Raw genomic sequence first — 25,835 nt, forward strand, 5'->3', positions numbered from 1 at the left:
CCCTTAGCCTACTTTCTCACACACACTCACAATAGTCTCCACTTGACTAGCAGGCTGGCTTTGGAGGGAAGCCAATCCAGTTGTATAACATGTGGACGTGACTTTGGAGTGCGAAGCTGGCAGCGGCGAGGGGGCGGGGGTCAACCTCCAACCAAGACAGGTGACTTAAAACAGGCTCAGCAACTAAAGAGCAGCTTTGGGGTCATTTACATTTCAAGTGTCCATTGAATAAACATCCAAAGCAAAAGAAAATGGCTACATTATGTTACCCTCCCAAATGCCCCCAAAGACCAATAAAACATAAAATACATTATTCTTAAAATAAGGAATCAGGAATACGCATTGAAAGTTAAAGTAAGACAGGACAAAAATAAGTTATTTTTCTCCCTCTTGTCTGTTGTTAGAGGGATGGAGAAATAAATATTCAAATGATGTTCTGTTAGAAATCAAAAGGGCAGAAGAGAGGGGGAAAAAAAAAACAGCGGGCGAAGTGCAATTCTTAATGCCAGTGGAGTTCGGATGGCTAACTTTGAAAACCCGTTTATTTTCCCCAACATGTGGGATCACCTGACCACCAGTGGAATGCCATACGCACACACACACACGCACACACACACACGCACACACACACTCCAAGAGAATATCACGTGTAATAAATTAAACTCTGCAGCTTCCACCCCGTTACCTTGCGCAGCACCAGACAGCAACACACTAATTAACTTGTAGGATGTCAACCAGCAAAAACTAAGTGTCCAAGCCACGTCCACCGCGCTTCCACTTTCAAATGCACAATAAACACAAGTCAGCAACAGAGGCAAAATTTCTATCCATGAGCTCTAACTTTTTTTTCAACTTTAACATTAATTCAGGAAGCTATTTGTATATACAAAGGGGGAAAAAAAAATAAAACATGACTTTGCTTCTTTTTGGACGGTCACAAAGGGAAAAAGATGAAGAGTTATTGCTTGTTACTGCTGGAGAAAAGGTGGACGTCTATTCCCATCGTATCTTGTTGCTGTAGTTTGTGCCGTGTCAGCTGAAAAGTATTTAAGTGCAGGATCGTTCATCGCTTGAGAGGGAAAGAGAGCATGAGAGAGAAGGCGCCGCATTTAACAGGAATGACTCGTGTGTGGTCGTCTTGCTCCGGGCTAGCGCGTGGAAGCGGACGCTTTTGCTTTACCAGCTGATGGAGGATTTGCACAATAGCACCGAGTCAAGTGTCCAAGATAAGACAGATTAGGCGGCATGGGGTAATGTTACCGTGCTGTGTGCTTTCCATCAGCTTGGAGCGACTTCAACAGCAAATGGGCTTCAAGTGCATCTTGGGTCATACATAGGCTTGTATGCGTGGGTTTACATTTTTTAATTTAAAGTATTTTGCCATAAAACCAGATTTTTGGAGTCTTAGATCAGGGGTCTCAAACTGGGGTCCGTGAGCCGCAAAATATTTTTCAATAAATTATGCTGTTTTTTTTTTTTTGTTTTTTTTTTTTTTTTTTTAAAAGTGCAAACCTAGATATAGGGACGGGCTGCCCAATAAAACAAACGCAGTAAACAAATTATTCCTCCTGTGATGCACCACATTAATCTATCTAAAGGGTTGGAATTTGCTGAATATTTGTAGGGATGTGTCCTTTGTTATTTGCTGAATTATTTTGCTATTTCTATGCTTGGGCCAAAGCAACAAAAATGGAAGGAAAAAAAAAAATATTGTTTTGGTGCCATTTTGTGGCATCGTAGTGCTTAAGTATGATATTAAGTTGAGGAGCTTCATTTAGACAAAAGTAGTGCTTTTCTACCTTATGTCATCTGTAATCAATTAGAACCATTTATGGGGGGGGGGGTCAATAATTTGCAGATTTCTACTATCTGAGGAAACACTGCATTTAGGTAGAAAAATTTACCGTATTTTCTGGACTATAAGACAGTTTTTTTCATAGTTTGGTCGGGGGTGCGACTTATACTCAGGAGCGACTTGTGTGAAATTATTAACACGCTATTATATCATTTCACATGTTAATTTCACACTAAACCACAAGAGGGCGCTCTAGGCCTGTGGAATAATTGGAACTGCAACTGACGATGACTCTGACGTAAGCAACGTAGAAGAGGAAGTGCCGCATCTTCTCCCTCCAGAGTTAATGGAGTTGTTTAAAAGTGACACAGAGGATGAAGATTTCATTGTATTTAGTGATTTGGAGTAACACGGATGGTTTGGTAAACTTGTTAGCACGTTATTTATGCTATAGCTATCTGAATAACTTTTAATATGTTACGTCAGGCACGTTCTCAGTTTGTTGTTTATGTGTCATGTAACGTCAGCATACCGTACAATTATTCAGCCTGTTGTTGCCTCTATTATATTTTTATTTTAAATTGCCTTTCAAGATGACATGTCTGTTCTTGGTGTTGGATTTTATCAAATAAATTTCCCCCCAAAATGCGACTTGTACTCCAGTGCGACTTATATATGTCTTTTTCCTGTTTATTATGCATTTTATGTCTGGTGCGACTCCGGAGTGATTTATAGTCCGGAAAATACGCTAGACAATAATTATTTTTGCTTCTAGGGGTTCATGTGGTAGCTAAAATATATTTAGTAGGCATAAGGATTAAGAGGGGCTCCTCATAAAAATGTCTCCCAAGTAGGTTCCCAGACTCAAAAAGTTTGAAAGCACCTGTCCAAGATACTGGGTTCGGCTTTAACAGTGCCTTTGCATGGTGATGGGCACACTGCAAGTAGGCGAACAGAGGCCCGTGGGCGCGGCTGGATGGGAGCACGGATATACCGGGTGGGAGGGCTGGATGGGAGCAGCAAGAGGAGGGGCGAGAGGAAGAGGAGGTGTTTGCAGTGGTGGCATTGTGTAGCTTCTAGGAGGAGAAGGCAAGTTTGACACTGCAAGAGGAATATCCCTCATCACTGGCCATGCTCTGCAGGCTGCTGTGGTCATCCAGGTCACTGGTGCTGGCTGTGCTCAGACTGTCCAGCTCTCCGTGGGATAACTCCGTGCTCTCCACGTCCACCTCGATCTCCTCTGTGGCAGAGAGAGGAACGTCAATTACTCGATCGACGCTAGCAAGAAAGGAAGCGTGTAATTCCTCTGCTAACCACTAGATTTACACATGATTTAGTGAGAGTACATTTTAGTTTCGAAAATTAAAAAAAGGAAGTACGACAAATTTAACTCAAAGTAGTTTTTGCTGAAGATGATTAAATGTCAATTCTGCTTTTGACGTCCACAGAAAGCAACAGGGTGAATGAGAGTTAAAGTAAATTCAGTTGATATTAACTTGGCGGCTAGCACTAATGTTACCTCATTTCTACTCCTATTTGCTTCGTCCTTTGATAAAATGTCAGTTTCAAGCTCACAGACCCTGTCATGATGATGTCGGCTTTACTGCAAGTAGATCAAAACAACAACTGACCCTGGTCGGAGTCGGAGCGCTCAGAACCTAGAGTGGAGCCCACGCTGTTCATGCGTATCCTCTCGCCCTCCACGGCCGTTCCGCCGCCTCCACTCAGCAGTTCTAGTTGGCGTTGGAGGTGCCTCTGCTCACGTTCCAGAGACTCCAGCTGGTACTGGCTCTTCCTGTCGGCTTCTTCAAGTTTCTGGAAGCAGGAGACAAAGGGGGCGGGGTTAAATTGACATGTATTACAGGTGAGGCAGAAAAGTTACTTTCATTGAAGACCTTATTGAGAAGCAAGCACTCCAAGTGTATCCTGACTCTTGCCCTCAGAGCCGCGTTATGTCACTGGTGACAAGCGCGACTCTCGGAGACAAACTAAAACAATGGGGTCATCGTTGGTGAAACCAGGTGACAGCAGCAGACGAGTCGAGTGTTGGTGGATGTTGCCCGATCAACTAGGCAGCAACAATGTGGCCTTTGTTCCATCTCTCTCCCTATTACACATGCACGCTGCGCTCACATGTCAAGTTTGGAGTGCTCATCAACACGAGGTAGCTGAGCTTCACAATTTAGACGCACACGTTTTCTCGATACGATGAGCTTCTTTGGGAATCTTAGAACAAATCTTACACTAAAGATCTTGGGTTTGGGTTCAAATCTCAGAGTGGAGTTTGCATGTTGTCCTCACGTTTTTACTGTGGCTTCTTCTCACATTCCCGAGAACATTCATGTTTGTTTAATTGAAGACGCTGAATTGCAAATGATTTGTCTTTTGTGATTTCCTGGCAACCAGTCGAGGTTGTACCGCGCCTCTCACTCACTCAAGGCCGAGCGAGGCCGCTCCAGTGTGAAAGCAGTACAATGGATAAGTGTCTAAAATCAGTTAGAATAGGATTAAACTCACCACAGGAATTCTGGTAAAAAAAAAAAAAAAGAAACGTAGATAAAATGGAATAGCTGAATCACCTTTATATGTGCTTTGGCTTTGTTGAGCAGGCCCAGGGTGGTATGGCGGCTGCAGTCCGGTCCCAGCGGGATGAGGGCCTTCAAGCGCTCCAGACACAGCCGCAGATGAGCCCGTCTATAGTTAAAATAGAGAGGGAGGGGGATTTTTAGACAACGGGGAAGAAAACGTTAAAAGCAATGCATGCTGTTAATGTTAATGAGTAAGGATTATCACTTAGACTTGTCGCTTGGACTTCTACTTGCTGGGTGATGGTACTTTTTTTTTTACTTAAATTATTGCTGATACTGTTAATAAAGATTTTATGACGGTGATGGATAAGTCCCCAAAGTAATTAAATTTAATGGCGGAATTTTCTTTGAAATTCAAACAAATCTGACGAAAACTAGCATCAAAAATGTAGATACTACTTTGCCCCTTTAGTCCATGAAATCGAGGTTCCGCTGTACACACCATTTTTTTTTTTTTCCCCCCCATCGCATGTCAGTGTGAATCAGTGAGCATTTTAAAAGGCTAAACACAGATGTCGACCGTTACTGACTTTACCGTAGCAGCAACTCATTCACAGTCGAGTGCTAATGAGGAGATGGGAAAGACTTGCACTTCAGCACCCTAACGCAAGATGTGCTATGTAATCTTGAGACATATTAAATGGCACATATTATGCATACTTGAAGAAAGCAGAAGCTCTCCAACAGTTTCCTGCAATGTCAACAAGCTTTAAGTGATAGTCAGCACCTCAGCAAGTTGCATATGGTTTCAGCCTCTGGGCGATACATGATCCTTTGTTGGCATTTCTCTCAGGCCGCTTAGGTTACCCCGCTCATCTCCATAACAAATATGTTTTAGATGATAGGTGCCGTGAAGAGAGGAAAGGTGTAATGGCATTTCCTGGATCTCTCTGGGCCCGTACGTTCCATCATCCAGACAGCACCTTATTGGGTGTCTGGGGAAAGGCCCGGGGTGACATCTATCCCGGCTAATGGCCCGGAGTTGAGAGATAAAGAGAGATAATTATGGCTATAACGCAATCAGCGCTCCATTAACAGGAGCTGCCCTTTCAGCCCGCCTGAAGGGCTGGGCGGGGGGCTATTAGGAATCTGGGGGCTCAGTCTAGTGACCCACACTCAGGAGATGTAAACAACTGGGATTCAACTACTTTCTGTTGCTTTAAGACTGGTGCAGAAGAATGCAGCCCGGAATATCCATCCATCCATCAGTGTGCGTGAATGGAAGGGTGAGGTATACATGGATGCCGCTGATAAGAACAAGAGTGGAAACCATTCAAGCGGTATGTATTGCAAGTATGCATGAGGGTGCCTTTTAACTCGACACCAGCAAGAAGAGTGGTCTGAATGAAGGAGGAGGTGCCATGATGCAATCTGTAGTGCTGAAAGTTTGGAGGTCAAGAGAAACACGCGTGAAGTATGCTTCTAATCTGGCTGTGAGCATGATGTCTATCAGTCTGGCTCGGGTCTTTTGTCAACGCCTTATCTTCTACCGACGGGGCCTAGCAAAGTCTGTCTGCCTCACATGGACACCCACAGCCCTGCTTCAACCATCATGTTATCAGCTGACAGTTCATCTCTCTTTCCAAGAAGCCTGGCTCCATCTGGGACCATGCACCGTGCCGGTCAGCTCGCTAATGCATGGCCAGTTTTCATAAAACAAATGAATAGATCAATAATGCTTGGTGAAGAGACAGATCATAAGCCTGCTAGTTTTGCTGTCCAAAACTCAGGCTAAATAAGGATAATAATGCTACAGGCTGCTCAGGATTGGTTTTTAAAACAAATGGCTTGGTAACAAGAAACAGACACTAGAGATTTAATTGATTCACTTGATTTGCCCAATCGTATTTAAATGTCTTGATAAAAATAGTAATTTACATCTGTGCATTGAGGGTTGCTCAGCTACAACGTCATGCTAGAGAAGTGATAGATAATGAAGGTAAACGTGCAGGTCATTTGAAGACCTGTCTGGCCATGTCAAAGTTCAGTTAACAAATTCCAGACCCTAAACACCAAGTTGTTGTTTTCCGCTCGGACCAGGACTAAAACCATCACAATGGCATATCAAGAGGCATCCAATCACCACGGACACCACTGCCCATTCCTATTTTTCCTCAAATACACTTCTTTCGGATCCGCAGGGGCATCCACAGAGTACAGCATGCTGTCTTGGCAAATTCAGGTCTGGTTTCTTGCTCCATGATTTCTATTTGAGACTGTGAGGCGTTGCTTGTTGCACAATTTTTGCCAAGGCCGTGAGAAATCACAAGAATCATTTAACACTCACATGGCAATGATGCTGTCGTGCAGTCATGCAGGAGAAAAAAACCTACATTGCTTGTCTGGATAAAGACTAAAAAGCCTATGGTCTACTAGGCCAACAATAATTCCAGCATGTCAACAGTAGGACGAGTAGCTTTTGGGAGAGCATTTTGATCAATGGACTCAACTTTCAGAGCGATTGCACATTTTTGCCATTTAAAAAAAAAAAAGCACCAGAACATGCTGTATCTAAAAAGACAATAAATACAATTCACAATCACATGCATCGTTCTCGCTGGGCCGACAGGTTACTATGGTAGCACATTAAAAGGAAGCCACATCCTGAAGCTTAGTTTGTTTTATCATTGCTACAGGACATACATGTAATTAACAAAAAGACCTGGGAAGAGGTCTTGGTAACTGATCAAATCCTTCTGCACTGGCTTTACTTTATAGACCTGCATATCATGTCCAATTGTTGATCCAGTCTGTATTGCCAAAGCACTCTGAGTTCTGGTTCTGTTCCTTTTGTCAAATTGTTGATCCAGTCTGTATTGCCAAAGCACTCTGAGTTCTGGTTCTGTTCCTTTTGTCAAATTGTTGATACAGTCTGTAAACCCAAAGCCCTCCGAGTTCTGGTTATGTTGCTTTTAACACTATCTTGTGTACCATGTGATCTCCTGTTTTAGAAATACAAGTGGTCCATTGGCAGCATGCTGCCTTCAAGCACTCTCAACGTGTCTGTCAGTGATAGACAAGATTGCAAAACATCTACATGGCTTTTTTGTCCTGAAGTCTGGACACATGCCAGACTCTTGTCGGGAACACTTTGATGATTGAAGGAGAACCCAGCTGATCGCGTATGACCAGGAGGAGGACAGACAGTCTGTCTGTTTACTGTGATGTCAAACGAGCCTGAAAAGCAAATATTTGCACAAAAAAAAAGAATTATCCTTTCGTTTGTGGTTAGGGAACAAGCTAATGACTAAAGATAGCTAAAAGCGGATGCAGGTTTATCATATAAGTTTGTCCTGCCAGCACTATCTTGAAATGTGTCACCAGGAGGTTAAAGGCCATGAGTTTGTGGCTTATTGGGAGGCCCCCCCCAAAGGGTTCCTAAGCCCTGCAATTGATACGTTATCATGGAGACACACAGTTTAAGCCATTTCCTATTAACAATAGGAGAGCTGTCTTGCTACCATAAATAGTTACACAGCACAGCCAGAGTCCTTTCAGTCCTCAAAAACCAGTGACACCCTCAGAATAGAGTGGTGGAACATCGAGGAAAAATACAGTGCCATCAAAAAATATCAGCATCCCTGCTTAGATGTGTTAAATTCCTTCAATTCCTCTTTATTGAAGAAGCATACTCTCATCCTGAAAATTGTAGAAATGGTTCACCACAAACAGAATCAAGCTCCTACCACAAATGAATTTATTAGAAGGTATCAAAGCTTTATCAGGGGTGCCAATAATTATTAAGGGTAGTATAAAGGAGGGTTCCTGTGGTATCCAGAATAATATCCACATCCCAAAAATGACAGCCAGGTTCAACTACTAAAACAATGTGTCCTACTTCTGGCCAAGACAATACAGCACAGGTGTCAAACTCAAGGCCCGGGGGCCAGTTATGGCCCGCCATATCATTTTATGTGGCCCGCAAAGACAAATTGGGAATGGACTACTGTCAATACTAAAATTACAAATAATATTCACTTTGAATTTTTTTTTAAATTACTAGCAATCTGTATTACTATTCATCTTTTTAATTGTTTTACTAGTCTATGATTTCAAAACTTGTTATTTATAAATTTGATGTGTAGCCTATACTGTATATAATATAAGGTGTTGACAGTCTTAATGGCCCTCCGAAAAAAACTGACTATGATGCGGCCCGCGACACAAATGAGTTGGACACCCTTGCAATACAGTGTCAGTTAAAATAGAATATTTACATGTGTGCTTTTATTTATACAGATCTGGTAATGCGTCACTTTGTGGTAGTTCTACTTTATGTTTGCCTGATTCTCTTCATGTTTGTGTACATAGTATGTTTTCTTATGGCTTGTGTTCCTGACGGTCCCCAGATGGTTACGCAGAAGGGCAGCTCTGCCTTTTGGCTTCGACATGTGAGCGAGGAGCCAACCGACCATGGGTCACTGCACCCCAGCTCACCCCACCTTTGCTCACCTCCCCTCCAATCACAATAGCAGTGCCTTTTCGATTGCATGACTAACTCATTCTCGTTTACAGCAACGTGTAAATGCAGTGTTTTTTTGTTTGTTTGGTTTTTGTTCTAAAGTGTGTTTTGCAGCAGCTTCACTCCAGCTTTGAAATGTGAGCAAACAGACTTCAATGTGGGTTTTATTTTTACAGAAGCACTTTGATTCTTTCCCCCATCTGGTATAAGAGAGCTGCCCACCTACTGGTACAGAACCAACGCACATCACATGTACATCTCTTTTTGTCAATTCAAAGGAGTGCAGCTCACCACTCGCCTCCTTCCGCGCTCTGCTATCATCTCCGAGCACACATACTGGTACATATGATGAGCAACTGTCTAGCATGTTAACAGATGCCGCGAATTTTTTTTGCCATTATGATAAAGAGCCGTCATTGCCTCCCTTAGGAATAATCCAACGAGGCATCAAATGAGTTTAAATGGGAATCTGTATGTACTAATGTAGTTCAATATTTTAGTTTTGATAGCATGAAGGTAATGTAAAAGCAAATTTGACTATATTACTCACATTGCTATTTCAGCAAATGTTTCTAAGCTTTGAATAAATTAGTTGCAATCAACACAAGCCTCAGGACAAATATAAAGAACATTGTAATTTGTTTTTAAAAGCTGCACTGATAAACCGAACCGTGTTTCGACTTAATCAAAACCGTCTTAAAGCAACACTTAAAGCTAAAGCACGAGTGATGGAGGGAAAAAAAAAAAAGACTGCCCTAGATTCTAAAACTTGTGAATACATAAATAATAGATAACTTCGCAGAACCGAATATGTCTGACATTATCACTGGCTATGCTCTTAAAGGCAGGGTCACATTTGCAGCCCAGATAAGAGTCGGTCCACATCTTCATGGCAAATCCCCCACGCTCTCAAGCCCTTTTAACGCACACACACTTTGACCCAATTCTATTTCATCTGGAGGGAGAGAAAATCTGACCCTTCACCCAGTTATTACACTAATTACATATCAGCGCTGTCCGTCTCAGAGGTGAACCCCCTAAATTGATTTACAAAGGAAATCATAATTATAACAAAGGATGATCTTCATGGGGAGGAAAAAAAAAAAAAGAGCTCGACTTTCCCTCGACGCTCTTACAACTTCTTTATTGTCAAGGCTCATTTGAAGCAGTCCAAAAACCGAATTCACAGTGATGCCAAAGACATTTCGAATATTTTGTAATGCAAAAGCTCATTTGAAGCAGTCTAATCCACATCCACTGGGCACAACATGAAGTCAATGTCAAATGATCTCCCGTCACGGAGGAATGCAATCAAATCAACCCCAGTCAACGTGCAGGCAGTTTGTATTCTATTGTACTTGCTGAGCTGAACACATTCCTCATTTGTTGGAACAATCCAGACCGGTCATCAAAGCAAAATCTTATGTACGACAATTTCTTCCCACATCATACACAATGAAAAGCGCATGTAAACATGCGACACATCATGAAGCCACAGTGCAGATGGTGACATGCAATATATATGGCGAGAAGGGAAGGGCTGAGCTCACGTGGTAGCTCATCCATCAATCCATCCTGCATGATGCTTTACTGTCACTGACTGACTGCTCTTAGTCCCAGCGAACTGCCGAAGGCACGTCACTGGATGTACAATCGCTGTAGCAAGTTAACTTCATACTGCTCCTTAACATACGGTCTTTGGTCTCTGAGCTGAATCAGCAAGATGATGGGTCGGTGATTACTACAAAAAACAGGACATTTCTTGTCATAAGAACCTCACTGCTAGGACAATACTGTTTCACATCCCCCCATGAAGTATTTCTGTGCCTGTGTTTCATGGAGCTGGGCATTCTTCTCTCACTTTCTCGTTCACATGCGCATTGTCACATGTTCCCCGATACAACACGTACGTAGCACCTGACTGAATGGGCTGTTCATGTTGACGGGGAACCTACCACTCACTACTGCTGGAACAGTCATTAAAGGGCGACCAAGCATAGCTGCTAAATTGGGGCCTGACGCATGGGCGTTAACCCACAGCTTTATTATATGAACCATAAAGTTCAGTAAATTGCACTTACGTATGGATGTGTGGCATAACTATATGTAGAAAACCTCTGGATTTGGCAGTGAGCCTATTTTTAGGCATGCTCACACGTCAGGGTAGTTATTTCCCTTTAACAAGATCAGGCTGGCCTCGCTCATCAATTAGGAAGAACCATAACTGAAATACCAGCGCTCTCTGGATTATAGAACAAAAATCCGTATACCACTAGTGGCCAGAAAAAAAAGCGTCAACATTGCATGTGTGTATTCCAATGTGCAAGTAAAAATTGCGAACTTTTTTCCTATGATAATGGGCAAGTCACAGTTTACCAGTAATATTAGCGACATAGCAAGATTTCCCCCTAAAGTTGACACGTCAGTAAAAATGATGAATTTGGTTGAAATTGCTATTTCTACCAGAGTACAACACACCAAGAATTTTGAAAATATGATGATACGTTTTGTTCGATATCGCCTATAGAAAATCTGCTTTAAAAAAAAAAAGAAAAGAAAAAAAAACCACCTTCAGATTCAAGTAAAACTTGTTTAATTCTTAACACATCTTCTGGACCTTTTGGTTTTGTCTGCTTCTCAGGGAACCTCTTCTCTTATTGGCTGACAAGCTTCAGTTAAAAGTATCCACCAATAAGCTTGTATGGGGCCTTCTCCAGGCGACACATCAAAATGACCGTGACGTTTCAAACAGCTTCTTGCCCTAAAAAGTCAACTCAAATAGCACAAATGGAACATTAGTCATGAGGAGAGCAGTGGAATAAGTCATGTCCTTGAGTATTGAATTTTTTTTTTTTCTGAACTGATTTGTTATAGAGGATTTCAGAGATGTTTGAAGTGCTCATTCTATTTTTTTTTTGAAAATCCCACAACTACAGTGGGTACTCATTACATTGCTCATAACATTTCTCCTTTCTACTTGTGCCTGAGTCAAAGGCAGCTATGTGTTTTGTTTTCTGTAAACAAAAGTTAGTCCATCACGTCTCCGTACACGTCAGATTAGAGGAATAATTTCCCTTCAGAAACTGAAGGCTCTTCTTGTTGGTCTGGCCGATACATCCCTTTTGTCTTTATGAAATCCAGACAGATGGGAGAGATACAGGAAGAGCTGGCGCAAGATAGAGCAGGTGAGAGATGTAAAGCGTGGGGGAGGAGAGGGGTGCGTTCTATGTGTGTGTGCATGTGAGATCTGCCCAGAAACTGCCCATTGGCACAAAACGGGAGCTAGTCAGGACTAATTCTGAGTTTAGTAATGGTGAGTGAAAAATAGACCATATATAAGAAGAAACTTTTATAATAGTCTACAAACTACTTCAAAAAGACTGATGAGTAGTTTGAAATGGAATACTCTGTTCATCTCACTCATTCAATGACATTGACGAGTGAAGGGATTCCATATGATCCGTTACTGACCTACTATATATTCTGCTCACATGCCAACAAACGCAAAGGAAATGTAGAGGGGTAAAATTCATGGCAGCGTTAGAGTGGGTTGTTTAATAGTACTTCAGCATGCAGTTGTGACCTCAATCCCCAGATGGAGATTTATTGTGAGCAAGAATATTTGGGTGAGCAAGAAAAACCGTCGCAAAATGCAAATATATATTCAGCACGACACTGCAAACTGGGGACAATCAAATGTTCAAAGAACCTCCTGGCCTGCCTAACCAATACCATGACCACAAGTAGTAAATAACGTGAAATTGCAGTTGATCACTAAGCGGGCAAATATTGTTGTCACGCTCACTGCCGAGGCCACCCTGAGAGACAGAGCAACTGACGCATCGGGACCAAGGACTGATGGGCAAAAGGTGGGGAATAAAATGTTAGAATAAAACAATAGCGCAGCAATTGACCCTCTTCAAGCAGCGCTCACAGGCAAAAACACACGCTTACACACACAAATGCTCGTGCAAAGTTCACTGGTGAGGGAGGGGCGGCAGGGGAATGTGCTAGCTGCATGACGACGGGGCCAAGGGACTCCGGGGCTGAAACCCATCACTAACTCATGGATTAGTTCACACGTGCACACTGCCTTTTAATCTGCTCCGATGAGAAACAAGCATCCATCCATCCATTTTCTGAACCGCTTAGTCCCCACGGGGGTCGCGGGTGTGCTGGAGCCTATCTCAGCGGTCATCGGGCAGTAGGCGGGGGACACCCTGAACCGGTTGCCAGCCAATCGCAGGGCACACAGAGACAAACAACCATCCGCACTCGCACTCACACCTAGGGACAATTTGGAGTCTTCAATCGGCCTATCAAGCATGTTTTTGGGATGTGGGAGGAAACCGGAGTGCCCGGAGAAAACCCACGCGGGCCCGGGGAGAACATGCAAACTCCACACAGGGAGGGCCGGAGGTGGAATCGAACCCGCACCCTCCTAACTGTGCGGCGGACGTGCTACCCAGTGCGCCACCGAGAAACAAGCAATGGGAAAAAAAAAAATCAAAACAAGGGCAAAGAGGTGGCTAGGTCTCAGATTAAAACCTACAACAAACAAGCATAGTATGAAAACAATTGCATATATTGTCCAAATCTCTTTCCTAATCACACGTACAGATCATGTGATTTGAAATTCACTCGCCCCCTAATCCCTGCCTGTACTGCACTGTACCTCCGAGTTGTGTCCAGGCATGCAACATCTGACTTGAATAATCAATATATTAAATATAGCATCTACTTTTGTCTTCAACTATGATTGGATGAAAGCCTCCAGATGAACGCAAACTTTCCATTTGAACCCAGTGTGACCTGAGGGTTGTGGGTTAGGAGCTTTGGATTACAACACTAATATGGATGGGCTTCTAAAATCAGTCTGATGAAGAGAGATTTGGCCAGATGTTGTCTCTGGGGGATGGTAGTATAACACATGTAGCTGGTTCAGTAATGGCTGTATGTAATCCAAATGTCAGAACTAAAGTGCAAATACATCCTTGTGTTAAGGGACTTATGTTTTTTCCACTGTCCCAGTGGGCTGGGATGGTAGCACTGAGTCATGCGGAATTGTGTTTTGATTCATGTTCTTAAAACTTGCCATAGAACCCGGACGAGAATACTCATATTTTGGGTTGGAAAATTAAGGGACGTGTTCTTTTCCGCGGCCCAATTCCATCCGTGTGAGTCAATCAGGGGTCACCTTTCCGCAGAGTGCTTCGGATGACCTTACAGCTAACTATCACATTTGTCATCACGTTTGTTATGAATTCTCTGAGCAGCAGTACCCTAAAAACTGATTTAAACCTGCGCCTTGTGTTAAAAACCCATGTCCTATCTATCCCAAGAGTTCCACTGGGCATGTCACGCATGGCCTCGTGAATAATCATCCCACTTCGGAGAGCATTTGTAACCGTCAATCTGGATTTGAACCCGGGCCTATGGGGGCAGATTGAATCCTTCACAGAGTCACCAGCAGCGCACACTCCTCAATTCATCCACATAGGCAATAGACACTTGCACCAGGACAACAGGCTACTAATAAAGTAATCACCATTTTTTTCCAATGTTGCGTTTATCGCAATTGTCTGTGGTAGCATCCAGAGCCGGTTTAACTGAAATAAGAAGTAACAACCTTTTTCACTGCTTATTCATCGCAAGGCTCTCATTGGTGGCACACAGCTAACCTATGTGATTGGTCAGAAGGCGGTGGTGTTTTCTCTCTGTTGCCCCAGCTGTAAAGCTAAAAATAGAAGCTGGAGTCAGATTTAGTCTAATTGAGTCATGTTTCTTCTGCTAGCATCTTGTTTTCCTTCCTTTCTGCCTTGTTTCATTTTCGGCCCCTCAAACATCTCCTGATGGTACAGATTTGAATTTTGACACCGATAAAGGCAAAGTTGCTTCTCTGGTCGCATCACTGGTCAACTGTCAGTCAATCAACCAAAAGCGTGTTTTCTAAAAACTTTTCCGATAATCTAATCTTCTTACTGATCAAACCAGGGGGGGAAACTAGCACATGCTACATACAGGGCTTCCTTTGGAACTTCCCTTGTGCTCAAAGGAAATTAGAAGCATAAATACATGAATCGTCGACACAATTTCACCATCCCTCAAGCGTTATTTCATCAGGACTGAAGTTGCAGCCATATCCTAATAATGGCTCATATTTCATTGCGTTAATTACTCACCATGCACAATCTGGCACACAAGGGAGCATAGATTAGGCTTGCGTGCTGCTTTAAGTAACCCTTAGTCAGGTGTGTTTGACTACGTCCCTGCTCATCCTATCAGCTTGTCAGTTAGTTCCTTGTCCTCTGACTCGATCGTTTGTTAATGCGGCATCAAGCGAGGCTATTAAAGAATCGTACCGGGCGGCCTCTGTGCGCGTGCGTGCGTTTGTTAGGGAGGTTGATGAACGTGCCCAAACACGTGCACATGCTGCAGCTGGGCTCACCAGACCAAAGATCAAGCCCCTTAAGCGGCTTTTCTCAGCCAAGAAAAGCTTACAAGTCGTCACGTTGGTCGGGACAAACGGTCCCAGTCCCGGGGCTTGCAGCAAGGCCTGAGAATGGGCTGCACTCACTGGGCAGGGAACACAAAGCTTTAGCACAGCCACAGAAAATGTAGCCCGGGCTTTTTCATGCTTAGCGGCTCATCCCACCCCGAGGGCTCTCGCAACAAAGCTCAGTTCAATTCTTGCTATTATAAAGGCTCCAGCAAGGATATGTACCAGAAGAAAATGTTCAACCTGCTATAATGTCGAGTCGCTTCTTAACAGGTTTGCGTTTCATTGTACGCACTCGAATAAAAAATGATCCATCTTGTGTGACACTTGGTTTTCAAGAATGATTGAGGTAGACAGTGAAGCCCGACGTTTTGGTGACGGAACCGATGGGAATGGAAGAGACTATTTCAACTGGCATGCGAGCAACAACAAATCCAGGAAGTCAGGACTGTTCTCAACGTGAATTCCATCATGGTTCAGCTTGACTGGGACTTTTTCACAACTTGTAAGTCTGCCTTAGAAGAATCGTGGTATAAGCCTGAAACACTCGGGTGGACAACTTAGGCTGATACATATATCTTACAGTGGGGCATGTCCTGAAAGGGAATTGGATTAACCGCTGGCAAAGACGGGGGATTATAAATTATTTTAACAAGTGCGCTTTCAAAAAAGATGGATTACCACATCAATTCGACTCACTTTCTTTGGTACCAGAAATACATTTTTACTTATACAGAGAGGAGAGGAAGTGAACTACTTGAAATATCAGATGATTCAAGATCCGAGATCCATTTCTGTGTATCTAGCTTTTGGCAGAGTTGAAGGCCTGCCTGGACCAGCAAAGGACAAGCAGGACAGGGAGGATGTGAAGGGAATGCTTCAAAGAATGAAAACAAAAAAATGTGGAGGGACTCATAAACAGCACTCAGTATGTTGTATGAACAAACAATGAAACGTGCTTGTATAAATGAAATACTACCCATAAAAAAAATTCTAACCGGCATGGGAGCTCCAATCTGCCAGAGCTACTCGCCCGCCAACTGCGTTGCCATGTGCGACATCACACATCAACTGGTCTATATTTAACACACTGAAACCAACGTTCCAATCGTTTTACTGGAGTCCGCCAGGGAAGATGGTGAGAACAACAGGCCGAGGTGCTATGTGATTACACCTCCCGCATCTTTTCAGTGTTCCCGCATCCTCAAAGATAATGAAATGGAAGGCACACTTTTCTCTCCTCTATACTATAAATCGTGCAAGTCTGTTATTTAAGGTGTCACACAAAGTTCTTTGTGGAATGACGGTTGCGGTCTACAATCTTAAAATAAAATAGTAAACAGCAGCAGGCACCCAAAACTCAAATTAGATAATGGCCTTCAAGATACCAGAGATGGCAATGTTCAGAGGAAACCCCTACGTCCCACTATCCACCATCTTACATAAGAATCTGACTAGATACATGAAGGCATGTTCAGGCTCAAACATGACACTTTTATGATTTGTATATAAAGCTGGAATAGCATGTCGCAACTGACAAAACATCTAATCTTCCACAGACGATCACTGTATGTCTGGTCTGGTGGTTGCACTCGTGTTTAATCCCTTAGTATAAAATGTGCTTTGTAAATGTGGTGAAGACTAAAAAAAGAAAGGAAGAGCGGCTTAGTTTTGATTACAGGAACGTGTTGAGGAGCAAAGCTTGAATTTAAAAAGGCAACAAAAAAAAAAGTGCCTATTAAAGTGTGTTAGGACTTGAAGATGAAATGTTTGGGAGGGTCCACTCACCTATTCTTCTCCAGCTCGTTGTGTGTGGACCTGCAGGGGAAGAGAACATCAATAGGTGTTTAAATACACTATATTAAGAAGAAAAGCAATACATGTTGTACACAGTATGATTGACAGAGTGCAGTATTTCCAAAAGCATTTTTTTTGGTCGGGTTAAGGGCCAGATGTTTGAACGCTTTAATGTAGTGTATTAAGCAAGCCAAGGCATGGTGTCCTAATAATGAAATGTGATTAACTGAATTATTACTCATGGGGAATAATGATAATAATGATGATGATTAAGCGCTGCATTGGTGTTATGCGGTATGGACAAAATTTTATATCCCCGTACTGGTATTTTTACATCCTTATAAAAACAAATATCCTGATATAGTGAAACATATTTGCTTGAAATTACATTAAAGTAATTGCAATTTTATCTAAGTTTATTTCACATATTTATAAAATATTTGATTTACAAAATACAAAAAATTAAAAATTTTTTTTAATAAAAATAAAACTATCCAGTGGAACGATAGCCTTCAAAATACATATCTCATAGTACAGCCAGTTTCCAAGGAATGTGCACAGCTGGATCCGATAGACATCACTAAAAAGAGACTCTCCAACAAAGTTCGAGCAGAACCCACTGAAACCTTTGCACCATCAAAACATCAATGTGACAGGCAGGAGAGCACTATCATCTCCTCCTCAATAATACACAACACTGCACAGTGGGGCTGCACATGTAACAGTGACTTGCATTCACTTGAGTTGACACTGCACACAGTGTGTGTGTGTGCGTGTATACACACACGTGTATGGGCTGTTGGGGAGACTATGAGGAACATGTGCATGCCCTGTGTGGGCAACAAGCCGGCCGGGTGCAGTGCACCGTTGAAAATTAAATGTGATTGAGATGGTCCCCAACACCGCCTTTGTGGGGCAACATACTGAAAGGAGACAAAACACCCCTCCCCTTGACTGAATGGCTGGGTTCCCATCCACTCCTCAGCTCAAGGATTGCTAGATTTGAAGGAGGGTGACATGTGGAACTTGCCCTCGAGGTAGGTAAACAGGCTACAATATGTCTCCTATCACATCTCTCATCATTGTAACCTGGATTTACGAGGAGGAAAGTGCAATTGTTCAGTGCGACTGCCTTGGATGAAACGATCTCTTCCGGATTAATAATTGACAAATTGAAACGCCATATGTCTGCATTAGACTATATTCGTTCATTTACTTAGGTATGCAAGAGTAGCTGTGCAGTCAGCTGAGGCAGTGGATATGATTTTAGATGACAAGGCCACTAATGGCCAGGTTGACTTGCTGCTATATTAGGCCAAACAAACTCTGACTTGGGATCGGCTCAAATCTCCAAGTGTTAAATCCAAATGAATATGTGGGGAGAAGAAAATAAATAACTGGAGCAACACTGATGTCCCCTACACTGTCCATTACTCTAAGAGACACACCATTATTCAGAGTTGAGCCATGAGGCTGGCACTCTCGACATCCTTTATATAGTCACGCATTCATGGGGATCAATCTAAGTCAGCTTGCTGTCCTATAGCCCTTTATCATCACAAAGACTTTCCCTTCATCCTGAATCAGATAGCAACATGTCTGCAGCTCACCAATACTTCAAACCAGATAATGAACTGGCTCCAGGCCATCCACAACTGCAGTATGCTTACTTGGGCGAGTGGGAGGGAGGACACACAAATGCGTGCGTCTGTGCGAGTGTACTTGCACGTGCATGTAGACACGGAGACCGAGTGGGTCAATGAGATAAAGCGCCCCGGCTATAAACGGTAGGCAAGTGAGGACAGTCAGATAAGCCCATCACTTGAAGCGTTATCACGTTACAGAGAAGGCAGTAAGAAGGCCACAAAAACTTAAATTGTTTGTGGAAATTGGCAATGTTCTATCTCCTATCATTTTGTCATCTTCCTTATAAAAACACCTCAAGCATTATTTCAGAAACCCGAAAAATAAAACAAATACTGAATGCAGTTATAATATATTTATTAATTAGCTCATTTCATCAAATGACCTGTCAATGACAGAGCAGAGGTGCTCAGTACCCCAAATATGTTGAGGGGAAAAAAAATATAAAATATGTTTTTGTCAAATTATGCGTTGGGGCGATTTGGAAAATCCTCATGTTAGGTAAATGGGCTTGTATGGTGCTAAAACAAAAAAATGGTTTGTCATGCGTGCTGCCAAATGAATGACGTGAAAATTAAACCAGCACTACTTTACTGACCTCGTTTTGAATGCGTTTGTGCGATGGTGAGAAAAATTGAAAACAAACATGTAGATGGATTGATAATTTCATATGTTTCCCATGAAAGAGAATAATGGTGACTGTAAGCAAAGGAATAGTAAAAATGGAGCATGAGACATTACACAGAAAATATAAAATGTGAATTGAATGAAAATCAAGGATGTGATCACACTGGCCGACACTCTCACTTTTGCATTAACACCCTAATGAAAACATCTTATGAGGAACTACACATTTGAAAATATATTTGCAGTGCTACTCCTCCCCATACTGGTAACTTTGAGTCTGTATTCAACCAGCTTGTGCAACATCATTAGCATTCTTAAACAAATGCCCTGTTCATCGGAAGCATTATGAGGAGCACCTCAATCCAATTATGATCCTGACTGTTGCCATGCAGAAGTAGGCAGCATTCTGTGCTGATTATGAGTAATGCGCAGTTCCTGTTTGTTGGCTCGCTCTCACATTAATATTAAAGCATTCAGAGCAAGCGAGTGGGGCTTTCGTTTGATGTACGGCGATCAGATGACAGATTCACGTGAGCAGCCCTGTACCAAAGAGAACACGATGCCAATGGGTCTTCATTTGGGAGACTTGCTTCCTCTACTAAACGCAAGTTACATTCATCAACAGCAAATACTGCGACATACATGTCATGCATGAAAATCAATCCTTAGTGTTCATGCATCAGACACTTCATTAGGAACATCTGCACCAGCTAGTGAGACACAATCGAAGACCTATGTGGATGACCTAATTTAGTAACATGAGTGGTGCATTATTAAAAGACACCACTCAATACAATATGGCACAGTTTATTGAGGAGGAGTTGTTGATATATTCAATTTTCCATAATGCTGGAGCCCACCCCAGCTGAGTTTACTGAGAGACAAGGTACCACCCTGGACTAGTCTGCGATTGCAAGACACATATTAATAAGCAACCATTCACACGTACACATACGTTCACAGAAATGTAGGCAATTTCGAGTCTTCGTTTAGCCCAACATGCATGCTGATGAAATGCGGAAAGTACCCAGAGAAAACTTTCACGAGCACGGGTAGAACAAGCAAACTGCACACAGGAAGGCCGGAGCTGCGATGAGAACCCCTCGCCTCTTGTGAGGCAGCCGTGCTAATCACTTGTTTACTGTGCTTGCCAATCAAAATGATTCATCATCGTCATCATGATTGGTGAGCTGAATTGTTGGTGCTGTGTGAATTAATGGTCTTGTATTTGCTCTAATTAGTTTAGTCTAATGTTGTGATCAAGTAGCTGAGGGGCTCAAGTATTTAACTTTGGGTCAGTGCAAACACTAATCACATGGTATTGTTTCAATACTTTAAATCATCAGTGTCCTGCGTTAGGCCAAAACCACCATGTTAACTATAGAAACAATTCCAGGTGACTCCGTTTTGCAAAGGACGAGCCCTCCTGCCCCAAAGCGCACAAAGCAATGGAGGTGTACTTTCACACTGTCACGAACACAGGACTTTTCTTACCTATTGTGGTTACTGCTGAATTTCTTATTTCGGAATTTCCTTTGCCTCTGGTAGTTTGTGTCCTGATTTGAAGGAAACGTCGATGCATATCCGTGTTCACACTCTGTTTGAAGAATAATATATTTGGTTAGCATTTAGCCATGAGAGAAATTCAACATCACTCTTCTAAGAACCCTGAATGTAAATAAACTGGAGGTAAATCCTCCGTTTGCACGGGGACTTTTCCTGGAAAAACTTTAATAGGCTCCTGTCGACAATGTCACATGTCTTTTACCTCTTTCTCTCCTTTCGAGATATTCCGCGGCTTCCAATAGACGCTGGATATTCATTAGCTGAACAGCAGTCATTCTTTCCTGAGCCTTGCTGTCGTTCAACTTATTGCTAGCGTTTAACATTGACAGCAGTAATACAACGATATAAAATACACGGAAGACAGTGCAACAAATTCAATATATGTACATTAAAAGCAAAAAAAAAAAAAAAGTCCTTTAGATCTCTTATTGGGGGTCTTTTGCAAGGATGGGAAATCGTGTTTCCAGAGTTGACAAGCTAGCAAGCTGCAGCCAATCCTTTGCTGGGTTGTCAGAAAATCAGCGTATAAGAATAGTAAAACGTCCACATTAATACGATTGTTATTTGCTACAAACTCAAATGTAAACAATAAAAAAAAAATCCCCCGGGTTGACTTGCGCCAGCAAGTGCCTGCTGCTGCTCGCTTCCTCGCTCTTGTTTGCTTTCCATAGCTGTACAGCTCGGAGGCGGGGACATAAAGAAGGAGGGTCCGGAATCAGCGAGGGGCATTCTGGGAAAGTGTGTCTTTTTCCGACGAAGGCCATTCAGTATGTAAACATGTACGCATACATACATCATATATGCATGTATATACAGTAAAGCAAACTGAACAGTGATGATCTGAATATTAGTAATGAACAGTGAGTGACTTGAAAGTTCAAGTATGTATTCTTTCTGCTCGATAAGACCTACAAGTCCCATGAGGCAACAAGAGCCAGGGGCGTGGTTAACAGACAAAGCCAGGCCCAGCAACACGTGACATAGCTGCTGCCCGTGTCTTTGATTGGCAGATATCTTTGACAGACTTCGGGGGTTGAGCTCGCCTCTATCCAATCAGAGAGCGATTTTGCGCCATGTGGAACCCAGCGCGACACGCCCACAAATAGCAGGAAGCAAACAATCGAGAGAACTGTGGAGAAACAGGAACTGTACGAGCGAATCTTCCAGTAGTTTACCCAAAGTACTCATTTAATAAAAGCTGCATTTCCCGTTTCTTTATAAAAACTTTAGAACAAAAATAATCACATCTAAAAGACATCCGGGAGAACATCAATAGAACGCAATGTAAAACTCATAATTTTAAAATGCTGGTTTTGTGAATGCACCTCTTTCAATATCGCATCGTCCTACACGTTTGCTCATGCGAGTTGGAGGCTTTTTATGACATTCTGCGGGGGCGCAATGACATCATCCTAGAAGTGACTAGCAGCGCGCTGCAATGTGGTCAGATGTATTGCATCTGAGTGAGAGCCAGTATGCACACCCACTCATCCAATCAATATGTCACATTTTGCTATTTTCAACTGTGCAAAGATCAATAAGAGATCCCTTCCTACGTGGAGACGTGCATACACACTCCAGTGTGGATCGCATGCCATTTAATGCAGATAAAAGATCCACGTACGATGGTGTAACATATTTTTATTGTAAGCAAAATCCGTCTTGTAAGCGTGGTAGTGACCAAGCGTAGACAATACTCTAAATCTTAGTTGAATTAACTCAGTTCTTTGTTGTCTGACTGCACATGATAAAGTGTGTTCATCAAATGCAGAACGACATCGCACAGCACACATCAACTCACTTCCGTCCTTCCTTTCAGCGCTCTCGAGAAAGCGAGCAGCCTCCAACAATACTTGCACATTTTTCAGAAAAGTGTTGATCTGATCCATGTGGGAGTCTTTGGGGTTGAAGACGTCATTGAAAGGACAACTGGACATCTCCAAGTCTTGCTGATCCAAGACAGACGCCTCGCAATCAAAGAAGAACTCCTCGCTCTTCAAACTTCTTCGTTGACTCTCAGTTTTGGCCATTTTTCCCCCTGTAAGTTTGCGTGGCTTCTGAGGAAAAACCGTGAGACTTGTGCCAGTGAGTGGAAGCTGTTTGTGTCAGATCGATCCTGAGCTTTTTTTTTTTTTTTTTTTTTTTAATATGAATGCGGGCTGTCCAATGTGGAGCAGCAGCCAATGTCAGTGGATGCTGGTCCATGAGAAAACTTAATCCCGCCCCCTCGAGTCGAGGATCTCTGCATGGTCCTTGTGCTTGTCGGGTTTTTAAAAAAAATATCTATGGATTGAGGCTCACCTGTACCCGCACACGCTCATATGTAAAAACCAGTAGGAGTTAATCACACCTGTGCAAGTCGCAAGACTCAAATCGTAACCTTCAGGTTTCGAGCAAGTCCCAAGTTCTGGGAGAAATATCAATTAAGTCAAGACGCAATTAATACGTCTAGCTCATTCAATATTTATTGGAGTCGCAATAAATCTTATTTTCTCATTCATCTGTCAGTTTTTTTCTCGCTTTGGACACTATTAGCAATTCAAATCAACTATAAACACACCTCGCAAACAAGGATATTCTTATAGGGTTAGGAGTACATTAATATCCAACCATTCATTTTTTTGCACCGCTTGTCCCCACGGGGGTTGCAGGCATGCTGGGGCCTATCCCAGCAGTCATCGGGCAGGAGGCGGGGGACACTCTGAACTGGTTGCCAGCCAATCGCAGGGCACACAGAGACAAACAACCATCCTCACTCGCACTCACACTTTTATATTATATAATATTTTGCGTTTTAATTGCTTGTAATGTGCTACTGTAATTGCAGTGATGCTAATAATCACAAAAGGTTGTGCAAGTTTCTCCAACGAATCCTCTTTTTGAGAGATCTAGGGCCATTCCTATTTTATGGCTAAGTCCATTTTCAACCAGAACATGTCAAGGCGGGCCTGTGTACAGCTCAAACACCCACCTACTTTGCCACTTCAAAGTGCCGGTGGAAGCCCGTGTTCGTTTGATGTAAAGTTCACACGGACAGAAACTTTTAAGTGCAACACACAGGGGAATATTTGAAGGTCCCCGCTCCACCTTTAGTAAGGCCCGGCTGTCAAGACCGAAACCCGTTTGAACATTCCTATGGTGGAGCAGATACAAACGGTGTTGTTTTTGGCCAGCAGGGATACTACTATACTGTACTCATAAGGAGGTATTCCAGAAAGAGGGCTGACCAAATTCTTAGGGCTCTATTTTCCTGACTGGTGCAAGTCTGGCATGATGCACAGTTTAAATCTGCACAGAGCCATGTTAGACCTGATGTTGGCAGACTTATGCAAACTAGGGGAATTTAAAAAAGGGTGGTTTGCGCCGTTGTGAACGTGAACATCGCTGGCTACATTTGTCACGAATCAAAGCAGCTCCTCTTGCACCGAGACGTTTCTGCATTATGCGGAGGGCGCAGCAATCCATATGTGACTGGAGCATTGTCACTTCACTTGGCCGTTCAACAACAATGTGATCGCTCTGATTGGCTGTTAGCTAGCAAATCAGTATATGAAATAGAAGTGCGCAAAAGCAAATCAACGGAAAATAAGATGTCATTATCAAGTAAATGAACCTGAGCAAAACCTTGGAAAAATATTTTATGCACCTCCACCTGCTGCAGACCTTGAGTAGATCAATTTATTCTTTTGCCTCATCAAGGACATTGCAATGTTTATTAGGTCAAACGTCTTCATGTCCACAACAGAGCAAGACAGTCATAGAAAGGGACACCAGCAGGTACTCAAGTAAGTAATGGAATGCTGCAAAGAAGATGCTTGTCCCACGAGCCGACTGTGGTCACAATGTGAAGGTTAAGATGGATGTTCCTTGTTGTAGACACCCACCAACAAGAATTCAACAAATTCTCCTCATGCTATCGCTGCGATTAAAGGGAGCACTTTGCTTTAATCACTCCCAGACAGTGCAACAAGCCAAAGCCTCAGAGCTCAGGCATCAAAAGGAGAAATGGAAAGAAAAGGGTAAAGCATTTTATTGTCAGTGTCTGACACGAATAATAAATACAGCTTTCTTACATTTCATTTAAATGTTTATTTGTTTGGAATGTATATAACATAATATTCTTTATATTTAAGAAGACACAAATAGACATACAGCAATTATTGCATAATCATTTTTACTGTTGAAAACAACTTCTTGATGGTCGAGCTCTGATGCTAACGTTGAAACATTTCACACTGCAAAGACTGCGGCAGCAGTTAGGCAATTGTTTATCTTTTTTTAACCTTTCGGATGGTATGAGAAAAATCTGATGCAGGTTTGTTTCGCTGGAGCCATTCTGCGTCATTCGGCAATCTTAAGGGGTTCGAGATAGACTGCTCCCACTAAATGAAACCCTCAAATCATATGCATCATCAGAACGGATGACAAATTGACTTCATAAAACGGAGGACTGGAATGGATCTTTTTTTTCCCTCACCCTTTTATTGCTCCCTGTGAAATCTCACATTTTCATAAATGTCAATGACTTACATCATTCTCAAAGAGCATTTCAGCAAGTGTTTTTCTGAGAGTATTAGGCAACATTCGTCACCGCCATCACTGAGCTAGCATGACATGAATCTAAAAGTTTAAAGTAGAAACACTTGTAGAAACTCTCTCAATACAGCACTCCAAAATGTCCTAGCAGAGATTTCAAAAGTGGTCGTTCATAAATCTGACCTTTTTTACAGCCACGTTTTCCAGTGTGTTGGACTTTTCAAAACAAAATGAGCACTCTTGTTTTCTCCATTCTCTTTCCATCCCAGAGTGGACCTAAGGAGTTTGTGAAATCAACTTTGAAAGTGTATTGCATAATTT

General features: G+C 42.5%; 1 protein-coding gene across 2 annotated transcripts; it reads right to left on the reverse strand.

The window, feature by feature from the left end:
- Nucleotides 1-2,244: 2,244 nt before the first annotated feature.
- Nucleotides 2,245-23,114, reverse strand: mxi1 (max interactor 1, dimerization protein). 2 transcript variants are annotated; one of them, XM_037251775.1, is made up of 6 exons: nt 22,780-23,114; nt 20,907-21,009; nt 17,133-17,162; nt 4,375-4,489; nt 3,427-3,610; nt 2,245-3,035 (listed from the first exon to the last, which is right to left on the reverse strand). In XM_037251775.1, exons 1-6 carry the CDS (start codon nt 23,006-23,008, stop codon nt 2,872-2,874), a joined length of 825 nt encoding a protein of 274 aa, XP_037107670.1. In that variant the 5' UTR covers nt 23,009-23,114; the 3' UTR covers nt 2,245-2,871. The 2 variants fall into 2 exon arrangements, with proteins under 2 accessions (XP_037107670.1, XP_037107676.1); XM_037251781.1 differs by lacking the exon at nt 22,780-23,114 and adding an exon at nt 21,181-21,651.
- Between the last annotated feature and the right edge of the window lie 2,721 nt (nt 23,115-25,835).

This window comes from Syngnathus acus, chromosome 1 (genome assembly GCF_901709675.1).
Source record: "Syngnathus acus chromosome 1, fSynAcu1.2, whole genome shotgun sequence".
NCBI lineage: Eukaryota > Metazoa > Chordata > Actinopteri > Syngnathiformes > Syngnathidae > Syngnathus > Syngnathus acus.